Source organism: Nomascus leucogenys, chromosome 20 (genome assembly GCF_006542625.1).
Source record: "Nomascus leucogenys isolate Asia chromosome 20, Asia_NLE_v1, whole genome shotgun sequence".
NCBI classification, from domain to species: domain Eukaryota; kingdom Metazoa; phylum Chordata; class Mammalia; order Primates; family Hylobatidae; genus Nomascus; species Nomascus leucogenys.
In genome coordinates this window covers 38,471,370-38,498,223 of record NC_044400.1, presented here as the reverse complement: position 1 = coordinate 38,498,223, position 26,854 = coordinate 38,471,370, and the positions used below count along the sequence as shown (strand labels likewise).

General features: G+C 40.2%; 1 protein-coding gene across 1 annotated transcript in view; it reads right to left on the bottom strand.

Annotated features, from left to right (window-relative positions):
• Positions 1-1,373: 1,373 nt before the first annotated feature.
• Positions 1,374-26,854, bottom strand: part of TEC (tec protein tyrosine kinase) — a 148,010-nt gene continuing 122,529 nt past the window's right edge. Inside the window, exons 9-18 of the mRNA XM_003258426.3 lie at positions 22,592-22,646; positions 16,801-16,880; positions 15,490-15,623; positions 11,880-11,954; positions 10,975-11,146; positions 10,642-10,858; positions 6,947-7,011; positions 4,495-4,613; positions 4,249-4,406; positions 1,374-3,082 (exon numbers count right to left, since the gene is read on the bottom strand). Of these exons, the coding sequence (XP_003258474.1) occupies positions 2,999-3,082; positions 4,249-4,406; positions 4,495-4,613; positions 6,947-7,011; positions 10,642-10,858; positions 10,975-11,146; positions 11,880-11,954; positions 15,490-15,623; positions 16,801-16,880; positions 22,592-22,646 (1,159 nt within the window). The 3' untranslated portion in view covers positions 1,374-2,998. The remainder of the gene's footprint in view (positions 3,083-4,248; positions 4,407-4,494; positions 4,614-6,946; positions 7,012-10,641; positions 10,859-10,974; positions 11,147-11,879; positions 11,955-15,489; positions 15,624-16,800; positions 16,881-22,591; positions 22,647-26,854) is intronic.

Genomic DNA, 26,854 nt, shown 5'->3' with positions numbered 1-26,854 from the left:
GTGGGTGACTTGCAAACATCATTTTCAAGAAATCACAAAATTTTGGTAAAAGGCACCTTTAAAATCATCAAATCAAACTGCCCTCTCTGGACTGGGAAGGAAATGAAGGCACAGACAGAATAAGGGACTTGCCCAAGGCCACACTGTGAGTGGCAGAAACAATTAGATTCTAGGCTCTGGAATATTGAGTTTAGAATGTTCCATCCTCCCACTCAGCAGACACTTTATTTGGGGGAAGTCAATCTAGTAATAACCCTAAAATGTGATTGGGGGATGGCTGAGAAATAGAAAAACACCAACAATACAAAATACACTTGGGAGTTTCACTTCATCCCACTGGAAAGCATAACCATGTGTTAACTAATTAACAGAGCAACTTTAATGAAGACACAGCATATTCCAATCGCCCTTCCAATTTCCTGGTTTAGATTAAGGTCTTCTTAGCATTCTGGGTGATGACTGTTATTTTTACTTCACCTTTTGCCTTAGTTATGCTTTCGTATAAAACCTTTTTTTTTTTTTTTTTAAGTCTTAGTGAAAAATATTTAAAGATTTTTGAAGGAAACGTTCACAAATGTTGCCAGGTGCTATCTATCTTGTTTTCCCATAAAAAGCATACATTGACCACTAGGACAGGGACTCTTATCTTCTCCTCACTCTCTTTCATACCACCTAGTACTTCCCATAGCTCCTCAAGGTGAAAAGGGAAGTATGGGATGGGAGGAGGGAAGGTCAGGAAGGAAGGAGAAAAAGGCTGACAGTGATAGTAAGGTAGAGTGTGCCAGGACTGACTCCTTGAATGAGCTACAAGTCAGTTAAAATTTGTGCATGGTTAGCAACCAAAATGCCCAACAATGATCGGCTGGATAAAGAAAATGTGGTACATATACACCGTGGAATACTATGCAGCCACAGAATGCACAGAATGAAATCATGTCCTTTGCAGGGACATGGATGGAACTGGAAGCCGTCATCCTCAGCAAAGTAATGCAGGAACAGAAAACCAAACACCACATGTTCTCACTTATAAGTGGGAACTGAACCATGAAACACATGGACACAGGGAGGGGAACAACACACACTGGGGCCTGTTGGGGAGGGCAGATGACGGGAGAGCATCAGGAAAAATAGCTAATGCATGCCAGGCTAATATCAGGAAATATATGTATCAGGCTAATATCAGGAAAAATAGCTAATGCATACCTAGGTGATGAGTTGATAGGTGCAGCAAACCACCATGGCACACATTTACCTATGTAACAAACCTGCACATCCTGCACATGTACCCCGGAACGTAAAAAAAAAGTTGTGCATGTTTTTGTGATGGGGGTACAGTTAAACAGGTAGACAAGAAGGAATGTGGCAGATTGGGATAAGGCTCAGGATAAGCAGTTTACTTTCTTCCATTATGAGGGCCACAGGAAATGAATAAACACAGCCTTCAGTGGATGCACTGCCTGGTGCACAGACTCTAGACTGACCAGGATGAAATGAAATGGTTCTCAGGGTCAGAGTGAAGGCGCTGCCCAGAGCAGCCAGCCTGTGTGTTCACCCAATGCTCCAGAGCAGGCCATCATGGCCTCCAGAGGAGACGGAACTCCTGAAGGGAAGGCGCTGTGTCTTCCTCGGCTAGTTACCCCACCAACAGCAAGAATAACGTGTTGGGCAATAAACGGTCTCTGGGTGACGGATACAGTTTCTTTTCGCTGGCGCTCACGTGACCGAGATAGTCTCTTTTCCTTGGCGCTCACAAGGAAAAAAGGAAGGCCCTAACTCCGTTGATGTCTTAGTAGAGCTTCTAAGGGTGAGAAATCCACACACACAGTCTTGACAGCAGGGTCTCCTGAGAGGCTGTACAACAATCTCACCATCCAGGAACCCAAGTCCAACCAGCCTCCTGAAAAACGTCCAGGAGGCACGGAACACCATGCTCGCTGTTTCTCTCAGTAGCTTCCTGGATCCTCCGCCACAACTCGGGCTGCTTCCGGGTCCTGCGTGAGGTGGGGGCAAACTTTGTTGCGAAGGTCACCTGATCCTTCTGCCCCAGAGGTCAGCACTTCCAATTATAGTGTCTGTGTCCCAGGGAATATTCTTAAGGCTTCGAAGTAGATTACTTAGTTTAATTTTCCATCTGATTCTGATTAGCTGCGGCCACCATGGGCAGGATCATATAGGCCAAATGCACGTGGTTAAGCTGGACAGGCATCCCCAGACACATTTACCTGAGTGATGAGGGGGCGTTACTCATAGAAGAATCTAGACTTTCTTCTCTTCAGGCATATTTGATGTTCAGGGGGAAATGAATTAACAGCTATAAGGCACAGTCTCTAGTCCTAAGAAGGTGAACTCATATACTACAGGATTAAAAGTTTCAATTAAAAGACAACTCGTGTTTCTTATAAATATATAACTTTATATATTATATATATTTACAATATATACAGCATACAAATATTGTTCATGTAATACTAAGAGCAGTCTTGAAAACTGAGATGTTTTCAAAACAAACGATAGGTATTTATTTATCGAAGGTGGGTTCCTGATTTATCTAGAACCCAATTGTAGACAATGTCTCAGGCCCAGATTTCTGCAGAAGTCAAAGGGAAAAAGAGGGTTGCTTGGTCATGACTAATACCCTTCTCCTTCCCAAATACCCTCGCCTTCAACTGGCATCAGCTAACATGGTCCCATGTGTGCACCCCTAAATGGCCAAACCCTGGGGCTACACACAGTGCCTGGTAAACAACTGTCACTCGAGTGCCTGAGGAATGAATAGAAATGAGTGATTTTAATCACCATTTCTAAGGCAACATTTCCACACTCTGGGAGTTCTGTCTAGAAGCAATTCTAGACAGAGGCTGGTCTAGAAGCAAATTATTTATGTGTTTCCACTGTATAAGTAAAACGATCTACATGTTCAAGTGCTCAATAAATTAAAAGCCACAAAATGCCCATCCTTCCTTGTGCTTGGGAGTCTGGGAGCCACTGGTCACATCACTTATCTTCCAAAAGTTTCTTCACATTCAACTAGTTCATCTATTGTGCGCAGCAGATCTTCAAAAGAAGGCCTTCCCTCTGGTTTCTACAATTAAAAGTCAAAGAGAAGCTGTGGGTTCCAGAATCCATTCCAAAAAACCTCTCACTGCTCCAACTCCTAAACACAGCATATTACAGAGAGACTTCACTGCTTTGGGACTGAGACATACAGGCATCTCCAAAGGGGTCTTATCTCTACCCTAATTTACCCTGCATGTACTGTGGCTAGGCTAACGTTTCTAAGACACTGCTTTCATGTCTCTCTTCAAGACCCTGAGAGATCTTCTTACTGCCTGTGAAATCAAGTCCTGCAAATTTATAGGAGCCTCTATAATCTGCCACGTCCCCACCCTCTTGTCACCCAATCTTATTCCCCACAAAATCCCTCACATGGGCTGTTTGTTAAATAGGGCCACTGTCTCCACTGTCGTGCACACTGTGTTTATAACCACCTCCTTACCTTCGCTCAAGCTGTTCTCTCTCCCTTTAGCACCACTTCCTGCCCAGAATGTCTCTGCCCATCCCAATCAATGCTCTTGGGAGGCAGTACAGCAAGTGGTTGAGACCCTGGGCTTTGGAATCAGACAGGCCTATACTGCTCTGTAGCTAAGTGACCCCAGGCAAGCAGCAACCTCATGACCCTTAATCTTCTCATCTACAGAGTGGCTACAGTCAAAGTATCTCCACCTCAAAGTGTTGTTTTGAGAACTAAATCCAAAACACTAAGTATAGTGCCTAGTACATAATACATGTGAGCTGATGTAACTGTCTTTCAGAAGTCACCTGGTATCTAATCTCTTTTAGGAGGTGACATTTCGATACTTCCAAAGACCTCGGAAAGTTGAGGTTTAGAGAAAGAAACCAACTCTGGTAAAAAAATAATACTGCAACTGTACAAGTGAACCAGTGAAAAAAGAGCCACTTCTCCAGGCTTATTCCCCAAGTCCCTAGCTCAGGCAACCATGGAAGGAGTCCCACTTGGAAGTGAAGAAGCAGCCTGAAGGTATCGAGGTAGTTATTAGCATTTTCCACATCTTTACATTCTTTCTCCCATTATTCAGAACTTGAGTTGAGAGGGTCGGCTTCCTACCTAGAGCTTGAAATCACTATAAAGCACGCACCACCTCACAAGGCTATAAAGACTGCATGTTATCCATCTACCAAGCCCAATCCCTAAGAGATTCAAAAAGAAAGCACACAAAAAATCTATACCTCCTGCCAACATCTCAGCATCACCTCATATACATAGCTGGACGCCAACTTTGGCTGGTAGAGTCGGTGGCCTCGAGTAACCATGGTTACCACTTCATAATTGGTGTATTTTTCAAAAGGCATTCTGCCTTCCGTGAATACTTCCCACATTAAAACACCTGGAAAAGGATAAGGATTACCAAATGCATGTATCCACTTTCTCCTCAGGGCAGACGGACATGAGGAAACATGGACCATGGATCTTACCAAATGACCAGACATCTGATTTGCTGCTGAAGCGGCTGTAATTAAATACTTCAGGTGGACACCACTTCACGGGAAACTTAGCACCAGAAGAACTTGTGTACTGATCATCCAGAACATACCTAGGGTAAGACACACCATGGGTTTACACCTCTGAAGAACAATCTGCATTTTCTACTTGCTCTTTCATTTTTTTCCCCCTGCAATCAAAAACACAGTTGACTGAAGTCCAACAAGCATCCGGTTGAAGCTAAATGTTCACCTCAGTGGCCACACCTGGTGATTTCCAACTTCCTCTCAGCTTAATTTAAGTGCATGAGATGGATGCATCGCCACATTACCATCTGCACTTTCATTTTTCTGTTTTTCTTTCTTTTGATAAAGGCAATAGAGACAAGGTATCATAAAATAGTTTGCAAGCTTTTCTTTGTGAGCAATTTTGTTCTTTAAATAAAATTTTACCCAAAGGCCCCATATGTAAAAAATCTAAAGCAGAGCTGCTCCAGAGGAAGTGGTATAAAGCATCTAGAAACACACATGCTTTCAGCCCTCCAATTCCACAGAGCACAATTGAAAACTACAGCATATGAAAATAGCAAATGCAAAAAAACAAAAACAAAAACACAACACAAAACGCCACATGTAAACGGTGGAGTATGCATTTATACATAACATCCCCACAAACATACATACACTCAAAACAATACTATATAATTTTTCTATGTGAACATACGGTGTCCTTCTGGAAGAACACACAAAAACTGGTAACAGTGGCTAACTTTGGGGGAGAATCCTTGATTAGGGTTGGTAGATGAAAAGACTTCAGCCCTTTCTGTAAGGTGAGCAGCACATATTTACAAAAGGAATGTATTTCTGTATCGTGTGTGAATATACCATTAATTTCTAAAAGCTTCCATGAGAAAGTTTTCGAAGAATTGCACAAACATCCTTTGCTATGTAGACAAAGATGGTGACTCGGCACAAAGCCAGCTGCTGGCTGGCAGACAATGCCACTGTGGGCTGGATCAAACTGTCAGCCAGTGGAGTCTGAATTTAAGGTATAAAGAGTGTTTTTGAGTGGTTGATACAAAAGTGCAGGTTTTCTGAAAGCCTAACATATGAAGATTGAACATATGAAAGTGGCAGACAGCCTGTCAAATATATAGTATCTGTATATAAAAGCAAATAAAGAGCATTGGGTAATTAATATCCTAAGAGTTGGAAGTTCTGGTCCCATTTCTGACAGTAACAGTTTTCTAATCTCCCTGGGCCTGAGTTTCCTTAGGAGTTAAACTTGGCCCTACATGGCCTGGTCTTTGCCTGCATTTATGAGCATTCCTGGCGCTGCCCATTGGCCAGCTACCCTGGCGCTTTTTCTGTTCCTTGAGCAGGCCAGATGTGTCCCAGACTTCAAGCTTTTTCACTTTTCCTTCCTACCTGAAATATTTTATCCTTTTATTTTCACCTACACTGGCTAATTCCTACCTTTTCGTCTCCAGTCAAATCTCCCTATCACAAAGAGGTCGTCCTGAACATCAGATCAAGTAGCCACCACCCTCACTCTTGCCCCGCATCATCATTCAGCACCACCCCAAATTATCTCTATTACAGGGATCAGTCAACTTTTCCGTAAAAGGCCAGATAACACATATTTCAGATCTGGCAGGCCATACAGTCCCCGTGACAACTACTTGACTCTGCATCTGTAGCGGGAAAGCAGTCACAGGTAACACTTAAATGAATGAGTGAGGCTGTGTCTCAATCACACTATTTTTATGGACAATGACATTGGAATTTCAGATATTTTTTTATATGTCATAATATTCTTTTCATTTTTTTCATCCATTTAAAAATGTGAAACGCAAATGAGGTGTGGGTCAGACTGACAGCCACAATTTACTAATATCGACCCTGCTCGATCATGTAACTTTATCAGGTCTTCTGATTCACCTTCTTCCTCAATGTAAGCTGCATGCGGGCAAGAACTTGTAGGTCTTATTCTCTATATGGTTCAGCTTATCATTATGCCTGGCACAGAGCAGGCACCTGATTTTTTATGGGTGGATGTATGGATGAATGAATGGACAGACGGAGGGAGAAGAGAGAAAAAAATAAACTAAATACCTTTAAAAAGAATTTTATAATACTATTAAATTATAAAAATTAAGAGAAGAAAAACACTGCAGACATGGACATACTAAGAACCTCACCACCAAATATGTTTTTGTGAAAACAAAAGATTCTAGAAATCTAATCCACACCAGGAAATATAGTGTATTTAACAGGCTATACTACCACCTAGTGGAGAGAATTGCTACCATCACAATATATACTTAAACTGAGAACCAGTTAACAAGATTTCCTTTCTGCTTCATCAGTGCAAATTATTCCCACACTTATTAATTCCACCAAAAAAATGCAAACATCACCTAAAACCACATATACTTGGACATACCTGGCCATTCCAAAATCAGATACTTTTACAACTCCCGCCTCACTTACTAGACAATTTCTGGCAGCCTGGAAAACAACATTATGATGGTGTATTAGTTTAAAAATTCTACCATTTAAATAGGAAAATGTAGTTCTATTTATATTAAATTTAGCGTAACCTAGTCAACATTTGCAGAGAGTGGAAACATCCTTTAATAAGTTGTTTTTACCCCTATGGAAGTCTTTCCATTGTGTATTTGAAAAAATGAATAGAAAGGCAGGTCAGAAAGTTGTAGTTGTGATAAGGCATTATTACATAATCTTTACCAATTTTTTTTTTGAGACAGAGTCTGCCTCTGTCGCCCAGGCTGGAGTGCAGTGACACAATCTTGGCTCACTGCAACCTCCACCTTCCAGTTTCAAGTGATTCTTCTGCCCCAGCCTCCAGAGTAGCTGGGATTACAGGCACCCACCACCACACCCAGCTAATTATTGTATTTGTTGGCCAGGCTGGTCTTGAACTCCTGACCTCATCCATCCGCCTTGGCCTCCCCCAGTGTTAGGGTTATAGTCATGAGCAACCACATCGGCCAACTGTCATTCTTAAACAAGGGCTAATAGAAGGGTCAACTCACTTTTCTCCCTCCCAGACCTGTTCTAATTAAACTATCCAATTTTCTTACTGACAATGAGAACATCTCTTGAAGTCCTTAATCCGGTTCTCACTAGGTGAGCTTAATAACACACAACCGTCAAAATGATGGGCAACCAATCTCTTATCCAATATTTCTGCTCAGTGATTGGTCACCTCATCCCAGTCAAAGAACAGGCTGGGTGCAGTGGCTCGTGCCTGTAATCCCAACACTTTGGGAGACTGAGGCGGTTGGATAACTTGAGGTCAGGAGTTCGAGACCAGCCTGGCCAACATGAGAAAACCCCGTCTCTATTAAAAATACAAAAAAAATTAGCCAAGTGTGGTGGCACACAACTGTAGTCCCAGCTACCTAGGATTGGAGGCAGGAGAATTGCTTGAACCCGGGAGGTGGAGGTTGCAGTGAGCAGAGATCGTGCCACTGCACTCCAGCCTGGGCGACAGAGCAAGACTCTGTCTCAAAAAGAACAGCTATGTGTAAATACAGTTTGCTTTTTCATTTATGTTCCCAGTATATTATAACACGATGTACAAAATTGGTCAAATACAATTGTGGATTATTTAATTTATATTTTCTTGCATGTTCTTCAAGGTTACAAGGTTCAAGAAAATAGTTTGATAGAAAGATGTGGTATTTCTCAGAAGGAAGACATGAATTTTTTTTTAATTTTTTAATTTTTGATTTTTGAGACAGTCTCGCTCTGTCACCAGGCTGGAGTCCAGTGGTGCGATCTTGGCTCACTGCAACCTCCACCTCCTGGGTTCAAGTGATTCTTCTGCCTCAGCCTCCCGAGTAGCTGGGACTACAGGCATCTGCCACCATGCCTGGCTAATTTTTTTTGTATTTTTAGTAGAGACAGGGTTTCACCATGTTTGCCAGGATGGTCTCTATCTCTTGACCTCGTGATCCGCCCGCCTCGGCCTCCAAAAGTGCTGGGACTACGGGCGTGAGCCACCACACCTGGCCGATAATATTTTTAATACCATAACCCACAGACCAAGATATGTTTTTCTTCCTGACTGTTCATAATTCTATTTTCTCTATGTGGCAATTCCACTTATATGAGGTTCCTTCTTGCTGAGTGCACTTTAAGAGTCTTATAAAGTGAGAGTTAATGTCCATTCCCTGGACTGCCTGCATCTTCCTATGAAAACACTTCACAACTCCACAATGCCTGCACTGGATGGTCAACAGGATTCTTTACCAAGGAGACAAGAGCATCCAAAGTTTCCCATAAGGGGTGACACAAACCTACCATAGTAATACCAGTATCATAGGCACAGAAATCTAAGAATCATTTTTGCCAAAACATCGTCTGTGTGGACAGGTGTAATCTGCCACACCCACGTAGATACTCCGTTTTTATCAGTTCTATAAGGACATCTATTTTGTTCTTAGTTCTTAATTCACAAGTTTCAACTGACAGAGATGTTCTTTGTCATCCCTGACATAATGATAACAATAACTGATGTTATCTACAGCATGTCTATTTTACAAAGCCCTTTGCCCCAGTCAAATAATGTGACCTTTAAAACAGTCTTGGAAGCCAAACAACATTATAACCCCACAATTTACAGACACACAAACTGAATCTAAGATAAGGTTAAGTATCCCAAAACACACCGAGGAAATCAAGTGTTCCATCTCCAAATCTTCAATTCTCTAATATGTTTTAATTCTAGAGAGCATAGCATAGTAGTTAAGTAGGGACTTTAGAGCCAACTCCCTGGGTTCAAATCCTGGCTCTACAATTTACTTGCCCATTGGAAGTTATTTTATCCTATTTGCACCTCAGTTTCCTCATCTGTAAAAAGGGAAAAATAAGAAAATCTACTTCCCAGAATTATGATTAAACAAGTTTATTTGTAAAATACTTATCAGAACAATGTCTGTCTAAGGTGACTGTTAACTTTAAAAAATGTTTTGCTAAGGCCGGGTGCAGTGGCTCACACCTGTAATCCTAGCACTTGGGAGGCTGAGGCAGGCAGATTGCTTAAGCTCAAGAGTTCGAGACCAGTCTGAGCAACATGGCGAAACCCCATCTCTACAAAAATTAGCCAGGCATGGTGGCACATGCTTATAGTCTCAGCTACTTGGGGGCTGAGGGCAGGAGGATCGCTTGAACCCGGGAGGTTGAGGCTGCAGTGAGCCGAGATTGCGCCACTGCACTCCAGCCTGAAAGACAAAGTGAGACCTGTCTCAAAGGAAAAAAAATTTTTTTTAAGTTTTTCTGCTTTCTAAAAGAAATGTGTCCATGCTTTATCACTAGAAAGCTAAAACTAAAATGTGGGAGAAAGTCCGAAATGAAAATTACACTCTTCTTGGTGAAAGAATTATTTTCAGGGCACAGACAGTGCTACTGATATGCTGAAAACAGACATTTTCAGCTGATTATTTTCAGGGGACAGACAGCGCTACTCATATGCTGAAAGCATTTGTAAAGAACAGGTAGAGAAGAAAAACAGAAGGAAAAGAAGAATGGAGGAGAGAGTGAGAACAGTTGAGAAGGGAAAAATTATCTCCATCATAATAATTTAGAACCGGTAACAGATTTCTTTTTCTGGTATTTTGAGAAGTTAACATGAATCTCCATGTTTTCCCAGTGATTTGGGAGATTTTTTAAAAATCCAAAGGATTTCTCTTATAGTTTCTGTTTATAGTATGTGAGGTGGAAAAGAACTTGGGATCTAGTTAGAAAGTCAAGGCCAACCCCAACTTCCCTATTTATCACAGTAGGCAAGCCTTTTCACTTCCCTGAAGCTAATTTTCTCATCTGTACAAGAGTGACGGTAAGAGAATCCACTGTGAGTAGCTATCTCATGGGATTCTTATCGAGATCAAAAAATTAAAACATGGAAACTTGCTTGGAGATATTAACTAGGTAAATCATTAGACTGAATAAAGATCTTTCCTTTAAAATTACGGGGCAAGTTAAATTTACCAACTTTAAAAATAATGGTGAAAGATTGTTAAGAATAAAAATTGGCTATTTTTTGCACATTTGCTGAGCCAGTGTTACAAAGGAATTCAGCCAATGAGTGGGAATATGGGTGGCTCGGGTTACCAGATCTCTGTGGATGAAGCTGTTTCTCTCCAGATACTCCATCCCTTCACACACATCCTGACACATGCTCAGCAGCACGTCTCTACTGAAATGACCTTGTCTCTGTCGGAGGAAATTCAGAAGGCAGCCCCTTTCCATGAACTCGGTAACAATGTATATCGGTTTCTGTTGGGTGCATACACCATAAAGCTGCACTAACTTCGGGTGTGTCAGTTTCCTGGGAAGGAAGACATACATATATGTAGTTACTATAGGAAAAGAAACTACCAAGTTTTTGGTGAGGGGCCACTTTTTAATACAAAAAGGTGAGCCAGAAAGATGATAGCAACTTACATCATCACTTTAGCTTCTTCTATAAAGTCCTCCTCGCACATTGCACCTTCCCGAATAGCTTTGATTGCGACTTTGTACTGGGCTCGCCATTTGCCAAGCCTCACAACTCCAAACAGTCCACTTCCCAATTCCCTCATAAAGGTCAGTTCGGAAGGGTTAATCTCCCATTTCTCTGCAGGACAGAAAGGGAAAGCGTTCATATTTAAAAAGGAAAACGTAGCATGAATCAGAGAGGGGAAAAAGAACCTATAACCAAGATCGACCTCAAAATTACAGGATAACACTGTAATTATTCCTGGTAAAACACAGAACAGACTTGAAACCTGCATCTGAACTGCCAGAGGTGGGGAGGATGAATCCCCTTCTAACCAACGTGAAATGAAGAAGGCAAGGCAATTCTGCACAACAAGCTAATAATAATATAGCCTGAAAGTTAAAGGTACTTTTGTCAAACAAATACTTCCTTCTTTACCACTCTTCCTTCTCAGGTTTTTTTTTTTTCTTTTTCAATTCCATCAAGTTGGAAATAATCTAATCTGCTGTTTTAAAGGCTTTTGCTAGAAGCAACAAAGACAATTAAGTTGGAAGCTTTCTTTCTTACCTCCATCCTTACGTTCTTGTAACCAATAAAGCTAGTGAGAACAAGCAAGGGCTTTGATTTATTTTAGATGTTGACATGATAATGCTTATTTTTCACTGACAGAAAGTTTTCTATGGAATTATGAATAATGATGAAAATAGAATACCTAGGCTGCTATGGTCTTAAGTATAATTATCTAAAAACCTATACTGTAAACTTATAAAAACAGTTCCAGTATATGAAATAGTACACATCCAAATTGATCTTATGACAATGGATTCTTTTCAAGGAAAATTAGCTCATGCAACCACAAAATAAGAGTTACCATAGCTGAATCCTGCAGTGGTGGGTGCATTCTTCCCTTTCACACTAACTGGGTACCGAAGCCGGGTGACAAGTCCTAATAATCAAAGAAAGCGTTGCAGTCAAACTCATTCAAAATCATTCTGCTTAGTCACATGTTACAGGAAACTCACTTAGAAAATTCATCATTTATTGAGTTCATGTCCTTTGTAGGGACATGGATGAAACTGGAAACCATCATTCTCAGTAAACTATCGCAAGGACAAAAAACCAAACACCGCATGTTCTCACTCATAGGTGGGAATTGAACAATGAGAACTCATGGACACAGGAAGGGGAACATCACACTCCAGGGACTGTTGTGGGGTGGGGGGAGGGGGGAGGGACAGCATTAGGAGATATACCTAATGCTAAATGACGAGTTAATGGGTGCAGCACACCAACATGGCACATGGATACATATGTAACAAACCTGCACATTGTGCACATGTACCCTAAAACCTAAAGTATAATAATAAAAAAAAAATAAAAAATAAAAAAATTAAAAAAATTAATCTTAAACATAAAAAAAGAAAATAATCATTTATTCATTTACTGCTCATCCTCTGTGTGTACATACAACACTGTGCTATATGCTTTTATTCATTCAACAAACATTTTCTTTTAAATATTGCAGTGTTTAACAGGCACCATGCTAGCTTTCTCTTTTTTCAAATATTTTAAAGGATGTTAAAAGGTTTCTAACAGTTATTTCATGTTCTTTTCCAATATGAGAGCTGAACTATGAAAGGGAATTATCTTAATCTGCTAAAAATGAAAGTTATTCACCTGACATGACTCAGTATTAACAATCTTAGCATAAAAATTGGGCTCTAGGATAGCAACAACTGGGAATACCAACTACTGGAAATCGGTGTGGATCTTTTAACCCGAGTCGCATACAGCACTAAATAAGAAACAGGAGGTGTCTCTTCCATAAACACCCATAGCACTCTGTATTTCCTCTACTACAAGATATCTCAAAGCAATTTAAAATCGTTATGTACTTCTCTGTCTCCCCACAAGTGGTAGGGTCTGGGAAAATCAGGATCAGTGACTACCCCTAATCCACCACAGTCTCCCCAAAGCCTGGCTCTGTTTCTGGCATGCAGTAGGCACTTGATACATGTTTGTTGAATGAATTGAGATGATGGTGAAAAATAAAACTTATATAGGAACACGGAAGAAAAAATTAGGGAGCAAAAACACCAAAAAAGAAAACAACAGAATGAGATATAAATGGATATGAAATCAGTTCCTGAAATGTTAAACACAGAGTTACCATATGACGCAGCATACCCATAACTAGGTAAATACCCAAAAGAAATGAAAACATATTTCCACGCAAAAACTGGTACACAACTGTTTACAGAAGCGTTATTCATAAGAGAACAAATGTGGAAACAACCCAAATGTCCATCAACTGATGAATAATAAACAAAATCCATACAATGAATTATTTGTATACCTGGCCACAAACCAATTTCTAACAATGTGTTCAGGAACTCTATCACAGCAATAAACATTAATGGTAATTTACATTGCCTAGAATCCCTGGTGATATTGTCAGCAATTTTTTCCCTTAACATCATTATATCTATAGTTCATACATATCTAGGCTGTGTCTTGGCTTCCATAAGTAGATGAAGCATGACTTTCTAATACAACAGGTGGATGGTAAGATAATCCCCCTATATTCGGAGATAGAGGGGTTGATCCTGTCTCACCATTTAGCACTATTATACTCAATATGAAACTTATTTTATTTAAGAGTTAAATGTAGACTTGTATGCTGGCCTGAGAACCTAAGCATTCCACAAATATTGTGTTAGGCTCTGGGTTGTAACTCAATAATAGGTAGAAGTTATTGTGCAATTACTATGTGTCAAGCCCTGTTCATTTTGTTTATATTATCTGATTATTTCAATAAACTCATGATGTATGTTTTTAAAAAAGGGAATGGAATACATCTACATACTACAACATGACAACGTCAAAAACAGTTAAGTCAGAGAAGCTAGTCACGGAAGACCACATATTCTATAATTCCATTTATATGAAATGTCCAGAATAGGCAAATCTATAAGAGAGACAGAAAGTAGGTTAATGGTTGCCTGGGGCTGGGCTGGTGAAGGGGGATGGGATGACAATTATTTGATACAAGATTTCTTCTTGGGATGATGACAATGTTCTTTAAAAAAAATTAGATTATGCTGATAGTTGGCACAACTCTGTAAATATGCTAAAAACCACTGAATTGTATACTTTAAATGGGTGAGCTTTATAGTATGTAAATTTTATCTAAATAACCATTATTATCTGAAAAAAAAGTGAACAATCACAAAATAATAGGCCTTGCAAAGGGTGCCTTCAACAAACTTTCAAAATTTTTCATAAGTTGGGTGAAACACTGGGCTATCCCTGCCCAGTTACATTTTTAAAGTCAAAGGCTGGAAATCTTTCTATATAATCTTGTGGAACTTTAATTTTCATGAATGTGGTTTCTGTTATTTTTTGGTATTCAGTTTGTTCCCACTCTGGTGGTAAGTGTACCAGAGATTCAAGATGGTTAACTTGTGGGACATGATTACTGTAGTCTCTGGAAACCTATAGCATAGGACTGAATCCTGGCTTGCCTGGCATCTTCTGTGACTATTCTGAAATAGACATTTCTTGGACTTTAGTATCAAGGACATATATACCACATAAATGTGAACTTTCTCAACTTTTAAGTTCAGGGTTACAAGTGCAACTTTGTTACATGGGTAAACTTATGTCATGGGGGTCTGTTGTACAGATTATTCATCACCCAGGTATTAAGCCTAGTACCCATTAGTTGTTTTTCCTGATCCTCTCCCTCCTCCAAACCTCCACCCTCCAAAAGACTCCAGTGTGTGTTGTTCCCCTCTATGTGTCCATGTATTCCCATTATTTAGCTTCCACTTATAAGACAGACCATGTGGTATTTGGTTTTCTGTTCCTGTGTTAGTTAGCTAAGGATAATGGCCTCCAGCTCCATCCGTGTCCCTGCAAAGGACATGATCTCATTCTTTTACGGCTTCACAGATTCCATGTTGTATGTGTACCAGATTTTCTTTATCCTGTCTATCACTGATGGACATTCAGGTTGATTCCATGTCTTTGCTATTATGAATAGTGCTGCAGTGAACACCCACATGCATGTGTCTTTATAATAGAATGATTTATATTCCTTTGGGTACATACCCAGTAATGGGATTGCTGGGTTGAATGGCGTTTCTGTCTTTAGGTCTTTGAGGAATCATCACACTGTCTTCCACAATGGCAGAACTAATTTACACTCCCACCAACAGTGTATAAATGTAATGTGAACATTTACTATATACCACTGGAATAACTCATGTCCTAAGGTCAAGACAGAGCTTTTTATAAAACTTGGTATTATTTCTCATTTTTCTTTGTATATATCATTCCTTTAATATGCAGTAATTTTAAATCAACCACATTCTACAATGAACTAACTATAAAATAAAACTGCTCAAGGAATTAATCACAGTATCTGATCATTTTAATCACTACCTTATATTTGAAGTAGGTTTTCACAGCTCACTTACCTGCTGCGTTGTGCTTATGATATTCAATAATCTCAGGAATGGAGCCGAAAGCATGTTTTTCAGCTAGGTAATACTTCTTTGGAGATGTTGTTGTTTCCTTTATATGATAATGCCTGAAACCCGATGAACCTTCTCTAGAACAAAAATCAAAATGTGTCAGAACCAAGTTGAAATAATAGAACTTCATTCTTAAGATGTTTTCTACAAGGGCAACCACAGTGTCTCTCCATATGATCCCGTCTATTCCTGGCACAAGTTTTACTTTCCCCTTGTTCTTCTTAGCTTCGTCTTTCATATTAGCGTGTCGAAGTTTTTCAAGTACTCACTGAAAACATACTTGGCCCTTTGTATGTGATTTTGAAAGAGAACATTTATGAATTCCATTTAACAACAGTTGGAAGTCTCAAAATAGCTATTAGCAGCTACTGCTTTTTGTTCCTGCTGTTGCATAAACTTACAAATGTCTAGAACACTTAAATCGCCAATAGTGAATAAATTAGACTTTTAAATATTCAACTTGAGGTACCTTTCTAGAGCACAGATCTTCTCTAGTCCTCTCTTGCTAAAAATACTTTCAAGGTGACTCCTGTTGCTCTTAGGGTAAAGCTCAGACTCACTGACGTTGACGTGAACTTGCCTCTGCTTCAATTCTCAGGCTTCTCTCTCCTCCCTTCACTCTGTGCTCCCTCCCATTCTACCACGCAGCTACAACATACTTTTCAGTGCCTTGAACTCACCATATACTCTCTCCCCTCTAGGTCCAGGCAATTTCCTGGGTCAGAAACACTCCGTCCCCTCCCTCCAAGTTTTTCCTGCTCACCTATCAGGTCTCAGCCTGGATGTCACTTGGGAGAGCGTTCATGACTAACTCAAGACGTGTCTGGGCTGTGTACCATCCCCCATCCCCAAACCCGCCACACACACGCATTACCCTCCCACATGGCACTTACTACCATCACTGTCTGTTACTGGGCTGCAGCATCTACTAACTACTGGTGGGCAGAGTCTCTGCTTCCTTTGCTCATGTTTTTATCCTTAGTGACCAGCACGGTTCACTATAAATGTTTGTTGAATGTTCCTAAAGTTATTATAGCCATACTCAACAAATATATATGAAAAACTATAGGGAAAATTACTGAAACTATAAATATAAAAAACAGTATATACACTTTAGAAATCAAGTTCAGGTTTTCTTTTTAATGGTGAAATGCTGCATATTTTTATGAAAATTAGGAATCCATATAAACTACATAGGAAGTTCATGCAAAAACTCTAAATTATATATATAAAAAAAATGGCAGGCTTACTCACCCTCCAAACTTGGTATAAAGGGAGACTGTGTACAAGCCTGGTTGACTGGAATCTCTTACCATAAAACCGCCTTCTTTATCCTAAAATCCAAGTTCAGAAAAAAATTTTTTTATTCCAATTACTAATAGCACTGCCATGGAGAAGACTGAAGAACCTAATATTATAATTTGATGATTATTATTCTTTCCCAGAAAATCTGCTTTGAAGAAGCACAACTTACCAGTAGGGCCCCTTGTTTTGTCCCACCCACATGACTTTGTACTTCAAATTACTGCGCTATGAGAGTAGTTAAAGAAATCACACTCAATTCCCCACAATCACAAATCCTCACAAATGGTGAGACATTTCAATCAGATAATCTCTCAAGTGCCCTTCCAGAACTGAGAGACAAGATTTTGCAATTCCTGTAAGGCCTGGACGTGTAGGAAAACTGTCATGGAAAAATGTATTTCTTAATGATTGGGTTTCATTTCATACATTTTTTTATTTGTTATAAGCTTTGATTCCTGACTCAGTATGATTTTCAATCCACACTGAATTTTCCTAAAAGTGTCTCAGTGGTTTTTATAAGAATGAATTTAAAAATTCTTAATTCTCTAGAAGTTGAAGTTAAATACCAGTCTTTTTTTTTTCTTTTTTTTGAGACAGAGTCTCACACTGTTGCCCAGGCTGGAGTGCAGTGGCGCGATCTCGGCTCACCACAATCTCCATTTCCCGGGTTCAAGCAATTCTCCTGCCTCAGCCTCCCAAGTAGCTGGAATTACAGGCATGCAACACCATGTCCAGCTAATTTTTGTATTTTCAGTAGAGACAGGGTTTCACCATGTTGGCCAGCTTGGTTTCCAACTTCTGACCTCCAGTGATCCACCCGCCTTGATGTCCCAAAGTGCTGGGATTACAGGCATAAGCCAACACACCCAGCCAAATATCAGCCTTTACAAAAGGAGAGATGGAGGCACAAGTAACTTAAACAGAGAAAATCAATAGTTGGAAACAATGCTAAAGGACTAAAGGTCAAATCTTTCTCAGGTTCCAAGCTGAAAAGCAAGAAATAGACCCTACGAACCTCAAATACCTCTCTGTCCAGTAACACTACCATCAATCTCTGGTATTTAAATTGCTTTAAGATGAAAAGCGTGTCCTTTATTAGTTGAAAAATAAAACAAATTGTACTCTTCTTGATAGGAAAAACAATGGAATCAAATAAGGCTCCACAAAAATATGATAACAATTAGGGATAATAATTGTAACTGGTCAGTAAAAAGTATAATAGAGGCCAGGCACGGTGGCTCATGCCTGTAATCCCAGCACCTTGGGAGGCCGAGGTAGGCAGATCAGTTGAGGTTGGGAGTTCAAGACTAGCCTGGCCAACGTGGCAGAACCCCATCTCTACTAAAAATACCCCATCTTTACTAAATATTAGCCAGGCATGGTGGTGCACGCCTGTAATCTCAGCTACTCGGGAGGCTGAGGCAGGAGAAACACTTGAACTCCAGGGCGGAGGTTGCAGTAAGCTGAGATCACAGCACTGCACTCCAGCCTGGGCGACAGAGAGAGATACTATCATAAATAAATAAATACATACATACATACAGTCTAACAGCAACCCACTTATTTATTGAAAATTTATTCTGTTCTAATGTTCTAGCATATTAATTTATTTATTCATCAAAACAGTCCTATTACAGAGGTACTACTGTTATTCCCACATTACTTCACAGGTAAGGAAATGAGAACAGAAAGACTGGCTGGGTAATTTGCACCAAGTCAAGCAGCTAGTAAGTCGCAGAGCCAGGATTTGGTCCCCAGGCTGCCATTTAGCTACTCACTCCCCTATATCTGCCTCTCATTGTAGGGTCTCCAGAGAGGCATGGAAGAAAGAATCCTGTGGGCATGGTTATGTGTAGTTAGAATCAAGCAAAGTCATCTACTATTGTTTTTTTAACATCAACTACAAAAACAAGCACTCAGCAAAATCTTGATGCATGATAATAAGCAGGAGTTAAAATGAGAAAGCATGAGTTTAAAAGGCTGGAAACAATAACTAACTAGAATACTAGATCAGAAATGCAGAGAATTGTAGAGATCATCTTCTAGTCCAACTCCTCTTACAGATGCAAAAAGTAGACTAGAAAAGTCACAGGTAGACCCAGGTCCCCTTACTCAGCACAGAGTAGCTCCCTCTATACATTTTACCCTTTCATTTTATTTCTTTCTTAAAGTATAGCAATTTCAGCACATTTATTTCTAAATGGAATTAAACATCTATTAACACTTTATTTATAAAAGACATTATGTAATATCAATGTAAATTATTTTAAAATAACTAACTTCAAGCCAAAAAAACCCGAAACACTTAAGTACTAAAAGTCAAGGTAGCAAATGATCAATCAGGAAGAAAGCATTAGAGTAAGCGTGCCCCTCATGCTAAGGAAAGTGAAAGTGCAACAACTGCAGCAAAATGAGGATGAGCCACTACAGGAGACTCTCCCGGCCAGGGAATACACTGCTGCAGAACTCAGAGATTGCAAAGACCTTTAACCAACTACTGGCTGGTCCTAGCACAGTAGTGTTTACTACTAATTGATGACAACCAGTTACAGATTTCTTTTTTCCTTCTCTACGCCCACTGCTTCACTTGATTAGCCTTTAACCCATTCATGCCTAGTGTTCCATTACTGGAACACTAAGCTTGTGGGAGTTATTTATATCCTACTGCTCAAAGTCATCATCAAGGTCTGATTTTTCACACACAAAAAATTTGCAACCTCCAGCATAAATGAGATAAAAAAAATAAAAAACAACAACTACCTAGGGAACCCCTGGCTGCTTGGATGGTCTAACTGTGGGACACAGGAGGTGATGATATTTCCCTAGCCAGGAATGAAGCAGAAAAAAATGAGTGACATTACTACCCACCCAGCCCTCCAGCAACGCCTTCATAATGCAAGGCATACACAAGGGAATTGTAGCTTTATGGCCTGGATCATTCTGGCTGTGACAGAGGTTTGGCCTAATAAAGGAAATTTACCAGGAGGGACAACCTCGTGGTGGTCAGTAGAAAGCCCCAGGGGCTTCTCTAAGAATTAAGAATGAGGTAAGCCATCTATGCTCAGGTTTTCATGTGACTTGATAAAGCAATTTTTACTTCCAGGATGAAAAATAAATTGCTACAGGGTATGCTGTGCTAACAAAAGGGAAAATGAAAACTATCTGAAAGCTGGCAATGACAATTCTTTATGAAAGCTGTAAGGTTTGCTCCTGTGTGCCTGTATGCCTATATGTCTATATGTGTTATGTGTGTGTGACATTTCTATGTGATCTAAGAAAACCTTTGGTAAATGAAACTAGTTTTTAAATTGTTGGTAAAATAAAATAGAAACATCTCCAGAATTTAATTCAGACATTTTGCCTAGACCTACTGGTCAGACAGGTTTAGGTTGTCTCTGCTAAAGGTCATAAAACTGCTGCTTCTGTGACGTTCTTGACACTTGCTTGACTTGTATGTGAGCTTAATTAAAATTAATCACTTCCTAGATTTTTTACTGGAAATTAGTACTACTAAGAGTTACAATAGTAGTTAGTGTATGTAATTAAAACTACTAGATGTAAGAGAAACAATTCTATATATACAGTGTATAAAGAAAGAAAGATAAGTTTTTGGTGAAGAAGGCTACATAAAAGATAGGATATAGTTTTTGCTTAAGAAAAAGTAGTTTTTTCTAGTTTAGAGGTTATTTAAAGGTTGTTTCAAAATGAAGGAAAAAAATGACATAGATAAAACTAAATGGGTAGAAAGAGAATGAAGAAAAAGAAAGGAAAGAGTCATGGAACTTGTCCCAGCAGGGAGGAAATCTTTAGATGGTTATTAAAAAATCAAATGAATAAAATGGAAATTTATAGGGTTAAAACAAGGGTCTTAATACAACACTATTGAAGGTTGTGTGGACCAAAAGGAGCCCCTGCTGGTTACCCAACATTAAAGAGCCCAAAATTAGTTTGCTATATCCCCAGTCTGCAGAAACTTAAAAAGCTAAAAGACAGAGATTGTAATGATAAGCCTGACCAACAATTGTTTCAGGGTAAAACTGAAGCAGGTTAATCAAGACAAAGACTGACAAAAGGGCCAGGGTCCCTTGGCTCAACCCCCTGCTGGGAACCTAAAGCCTTTTGCACAACAGAGGGAAAATGTTCTGGAGGTAAAGAAGTTCCTAGGACTAAAACATAAAATCATAAGGGTTTATAAGACTATGAAAGTTGGAATGTTTGAACAGGCTTTATGTAAAGTAGCTGTGTCTCCTTTATCTAAATGTTTTATGGGAATGAACATTGTATCTGACTTGGGAATGTTTCTTCTACTGTAAAACAGAGGGCATGTAAATCTGCCCTTCAAGCAATATTAATTGGACATGATAAATGGGAGCCAGTATGACTGCCCAAGCTATAGTGTAGAGAAAGTTGGAATGCTGGTAGGGACAAATTTTCTACTTGATAGTCCTTTGTTGACTGTTTACTAGGTCTTACAGTAAAAGCCAGTTAGCACCTCCCAGTGACAACTACTGGGACTCTGGACTAGAGAACTTCTACTAGAGGGGCATTTACTGCTTTGCTATGGATGCCAACTATAGCTACATCTATGACTGAAGAACATAAAATGATCTTGACACCTGAAATATCCATGCTGTCTCAGGTGATGTCAAGGGAATACTCTAATGGAGATAGCAGTATCTAAAAGAGTTCCATCATAAAATGGAAATGGTTGATACAGGATCATGCTATCTGGTGGGTGCAAGGAGGAGGCACTCATGAGCAGGGGGCTTCTCTAACCCAAAGACTGACTCTGGAACTGTGTGAGTAGCTGCTGGATTCTATAGTGCCCAATAAACAGCTCTCAACTGACCAACCAAGAGTTGCTAGGTTTGTGGATGGTGGTTCCAACGTGAATGGACAACATCCTGGTGTGGAAGGCTGCTACTCTGAAGAAGAGTCAAGAAAATGTGTTTTTGTGTGTTTTGAACTACTTAAAGCTTACAGTAATTGAGTAAAGTATACTTTTGAGAGCCAAACTGAAGCAGTAACTATTCTCTCTACCTGATTTCTCCAAAATTTAGAAGATATTTGTGAGTATTCTTATTTTGTGGCAATATAGTTACTTGCATAACTTCAATAAGAATATGTTTTCTTTTGTAACAGGACATACTGGGGACACCGCTGCTACAATAACCACACTGGTTATTTTACCAAGGCTTTGGGCATATGAAATTGTAAGGGCCAGTTTCAAGGTGTAGCGTGTAGGAAAACAGCCTGTTACATGGCAAGAGTGATGTAACCTTGAAGTGAAACCGCAATGATGACCAGTGCTCGATCCCCACTTATCAAGGTGTTCTGCAGCAAGGTGTTTAAACAATGCTTTCATAAAGATGCTTATCTAACCTCACCAGTGGTCACATGTGTTGGTAAGAAAGGCTGAAGACATGTCCAGCTGCACATGTTTTATCCTAAAAGTTTGCTATATAAAGAATAATTTCTGGAGGGCAGGTGTGGGGATAACTGTCCTGAGGCCCCCCTTGATTACTTCTGTTTGTAAGCACCTATTAAATATTCCTTTCTAGAAACTGAATTTGTCAGCCTCTTTCTTCAGCCTCTCAGCTCCCTCAGCCTCTGGGAATAGTTTTGCATAGACTTGCTCACTGCTGAACAAATTTAGAAAGAGAGATATGTGGAACTACTTATTATGGACTCATTAAAATTAATTTGCCCTTAAGCCAAACCCACAAGTACAAACACTTACTTCACTGTGGAGGAGTTGCTCTGCCTTGCTTCTATTCATATTTCTGCAATACCATCTGAACAGAAAAAACAATATATTTCAGGCCTCAGGTTTTTAGGATATATTTTATTCTTTTCAGAATTAATAAGGTAATTCTGCTCATCAATAATAAATATAACAAATAAGAACAAGATATCACTCATAATTTCAATAACAGACAATAGTAATTTTGATGTATATACTTCAAGATTTTTTCTACCCATATTTCTATGAAAACATGTATGTATGCCCATATTCTTATGTTTTATTAAAGTGAGATCAAACTACATAGGCTATACTATAACCTGAATTTTTCATATAACATTATAGGATATTTTTGCAAATCAATATAAATCTACATATGATAGTATGCCTGTGCCATAATTTATTTAAGCTATTCTTCACTGTTCAACATAAAAATCATTTTCAATTTTTCACTACTAGAATCATGGCAAGAATGAATTTTATTCCACTGACTAAAACATGCAGGAAGTGTCACTTTGTATTATTGTCTTTAATTCAAACTAAATCTTATTCCAAGCCCTCCTCCTATCAATGTGGCAGCACATTTCATCTCAAGTCATAATGGAGGATCCCTCAATGAATTTCACAAAGGTCCCAGGTGACAAAAGAAACAGCAAAACGTAAGCACAGGCCTCCTGGGTCTTCAGACTTGCTGGTTTCCAGCAGAGCCCCAAGCCCTGTGGTTGCCCAAGACTCTACTGTAGAAATGTCTGCCATGACCAAGCAGCTGGTCTTCCCTCCCACCAGATCTTTCCACCACCCTGTGCCACATCCCAAGGCCCTGCCAATCTCTACCTCTTCTTCTTTTTTTGAGACAGAGTCTTGCTGCATTACCCAGACTAAAGTGCAGTAGTGCAATCTCAACTCACTGCAACCTCCAGCTCCCAGGTTCAAGCGATTTTCCTGCCTCAGCCTCCTGAGTAGCTGGAATTATAGGCATGCACCACCACACCCGGCTAATTTTTGTATTTTTTAGTAGAGACAGGGTTTTGCTGTGTTGGCCAGGCTGGTCTCAAACTCTGGCCTCAAAGGATCTGCCCACCTTGGCTTTCCAAAATCCTGGGATTACAGGCATGAGCCACCATGCCTGGCCCTATACCTCTTCTTATCCTTTGGAAAGCCCTTTTCTTGATACTGTCATTAACCACCTCATCCTCAGAGGTACTCGCCTCTCTCTACTTTCCCCAGCATAATCAATCCCTCCACGTGATTTAAGCAAATAGGCCATAAGAACGTGAACTTAGACAATTTTCTTCGGTCTTTGGTTTTAAACTTCTTTTGTTAGATCCTTACTTGTTGGCAAGGAATTCTCCACCACAGTCATATACCCTGAGAATTCAAATGTTATAAAATCAGATCAGCTCCTCTGGACATTTAAATTTCCCAGTACTGCTTCAGCCTTCCATAAGAGAACCAGCACCCACTTTTGGCCCAGCAAAAACCCTACAACAGGGAAACACAGGCCTTCCCTGACTAAAGAAGGGAAAAACGCAAAGAACAAAAAAGACAATACAAGATCTTTTTCTGTCCAGATTATTTTATGTAGTAGGCAAATGCAAATTACAGCCTCAATCCAAGCTAAAGACCGTTAGATGTTTTATTTGGAATCTGAGGTGTTGAACCAGGCCTCAGAACTGTCAACATCTCATTACATGGACCCCACTTTATAAAATGAGACCAAGTTCAACAAAATTGCAGTTGAGATCAATACATTTCTGAATGCAATTGAGAAATATAATAGATTAGGAGAACAGAATTCTGTCCCTAACGCTTTTCCACTGATAGAAGAAACATCAGTCAAGTGCCAAAAACATTCACAAAAATTAACGAAGGAAACATACCTGGAGCTTTAATTATGAATTATAAAGTGGCAGGATTTGAGAGATTGAAAAAAAGTTATTAAAAACAGAAGATCCAGTCCATCTTCACAATAAGAGTAAGCAAAGGTGGTTTCACCTTGGGTTCAGATATAAGAAATCAGTGAAGCTAATTGTAGCTCTCAAGAGGAAAGTAAACGTAAGATACTCAGAAAAAGGGGGAGGCCCCTTCCTCATCTACTGTATTCCAGCTCCTCAGAAGGAGGAGAAAAGAAAGAATCCACTGCACAAAGGGAAGGCTCTTGAAAATCCTGTTCTGAGGGGTCATTTTTATGGTGTTGGCAAGTTCCCTGGAAAGGATGTTCCCTGGAGAGGATGTTCCCTTCTTTGGGATATCAATTCAGACCTTTAAGTGTCTGTTGAAAGACAGAAAGGAGGAAGGAGTCATACACAGATAAATAGATGAATTAACTCATGGTCGGGATTTTCTAACAGTTCAGTTCTTGGTGGCTTCTTTCTCCTCTCCTGTGATTATCTATCTCCAGGCAAGAAAAAAAAAAAGACAACAAAGGCTCCCCTGAATTCTCCTGTCAGGAATAACTATACACACAGGTAAAATGTGACACAGATACCACACACCTCTATAAAGGAATACCTGAGGCTGGCTAATTTATAAAGAGAAGAGGTGTATTTGGCTCATGGTTCTGCAGGCTGTATAAGAAGCATGGTGCCAGCACCAGCATCTGAAGAAGGCCTCACTCAGGCTGCTTCCACTCATGTCCGAAGATGAAGGGAGCTGGCGTGCAGACATTACATGGCAAGATAGAGAAAGCAAGAGAAGAGAGAGGCACCTGGCTCTTTTCTTTTTTCTTTATTTTTTTTGAGACAGAGTCTTGCTCTGTCGCCCAGGCTGGAGTGCAGTGGCGCGATCTCGGCTCACTACAACCTCCACCTCGTGGTTATAAGTGGTTCTCCTGCCTCAGCCTCCCAAGTAGCTGGGACTACAGGTACCTGCCACCACGCGCAGCTAATTTTTTTTTTTTTTTTTTTTTTTTTTTTTGAGATAGGGTTTCACTCTTGTTGCCCAGGCTGGAGTGTAATGGTGCAATCTCGGCAACCTCCACCTCCTGGCTTCAAGCGATTCTCCTGCCTCAGCCTCCCAAGTAGCTGGGATTACAGGCACCCACCACCACAACTGGCTAACTTTTTGTATTTTTAGTAGAGATGGGGTTTCACCATGTTGGCCAGGCTGGTCTACTGACCTCAAGCAATCTGCCCACCTCAGCACCCAAACTACTGGGATTACAGGCGTCAGCCACTGTGCCCAGCCCAGGCTCTTTTCAACAACCAGTTCTTAAGGGAACTAACAGTGAGAACTTACTTCCTTGAGAATGGTACCAAGCCATTCATCATGGGGGAGAGCTCTACCTCCGTAATCCAAACAGCTCCCGCCAGGCCCCTGCTCCAAAACTGGGGATCAAATTTCAACATGAGATTTGGCGAGGTCTCCAGATCCAAGCCACAGCAGTCAGGTGCTGCTCTAAGCACGTTACATTTATTACCTCATTTCATCCTCACAACTCTTAGGAGGTTCAGTGGTATTATCACCACTGTTTTGCAAATGAAAAAATTGAGAAACAGAGAAGCAAAATATATCTCAAGGGCATACAGCTAGGAAACAGCAAAGCCAAAAACTGAACCAAAGGTCTGGTCTCAAAGCCTGTGCAGTACTAAAATGGTTCCTATTGACCTTTTAAAGATGAGAAAACTGATTCTAAGAGGGTAAAATTTGCCTACTGTTATGCCAATCAATGGTTCCTGAAGTAGAACACACACCCAAGCCTAATTCCAATGCTGGGAACAACCATGTTGCCAGTGAAGCAGTCCAGAGACAGGAGAAAGAGGGTCCAACAATTGAAAGAAAAACCTTTGGCTGGGGGAGGTGGCTCACGCCTGTAATCCCAGCACTTTGGGAGGCCAAGGCCAGTGGATCACTTCAGGTCAAGAGTTTGAGACCAGCCTGGCCTCAAACCCTGTCTCTACTAAAAATACAAAAATGAGCCGGGTGTGGTAGTGGGCACCTGTAATCCCAGCTACCCAGGAGGTTGAGGCAGGAGAATCGCTTGAACCTGGGAGGCAGAGGTTGCAGTGAGCTGAGATCGCACCACTGCACTCCAGCCTGGGTGACAGAGTAAGACTCTGTCTCCAAAAAAAAAAAAAAAGAGAAAGACAAGAAGAAAGAAAGAAAGAAAGAAAGAAAGAAAGAAAGAAAGAAAGGAAAGAAAGAGAGAGACAGAGGGAGGGAGGGAGGGAGGGAGGAAGGAAGGAAGGAAGGAGGGAAGGAAAGAAGGAAGGAAGGAAGGAAGGAATTCAAAAGCAGCAGGTTGAAGAGTAGGGATTAAAA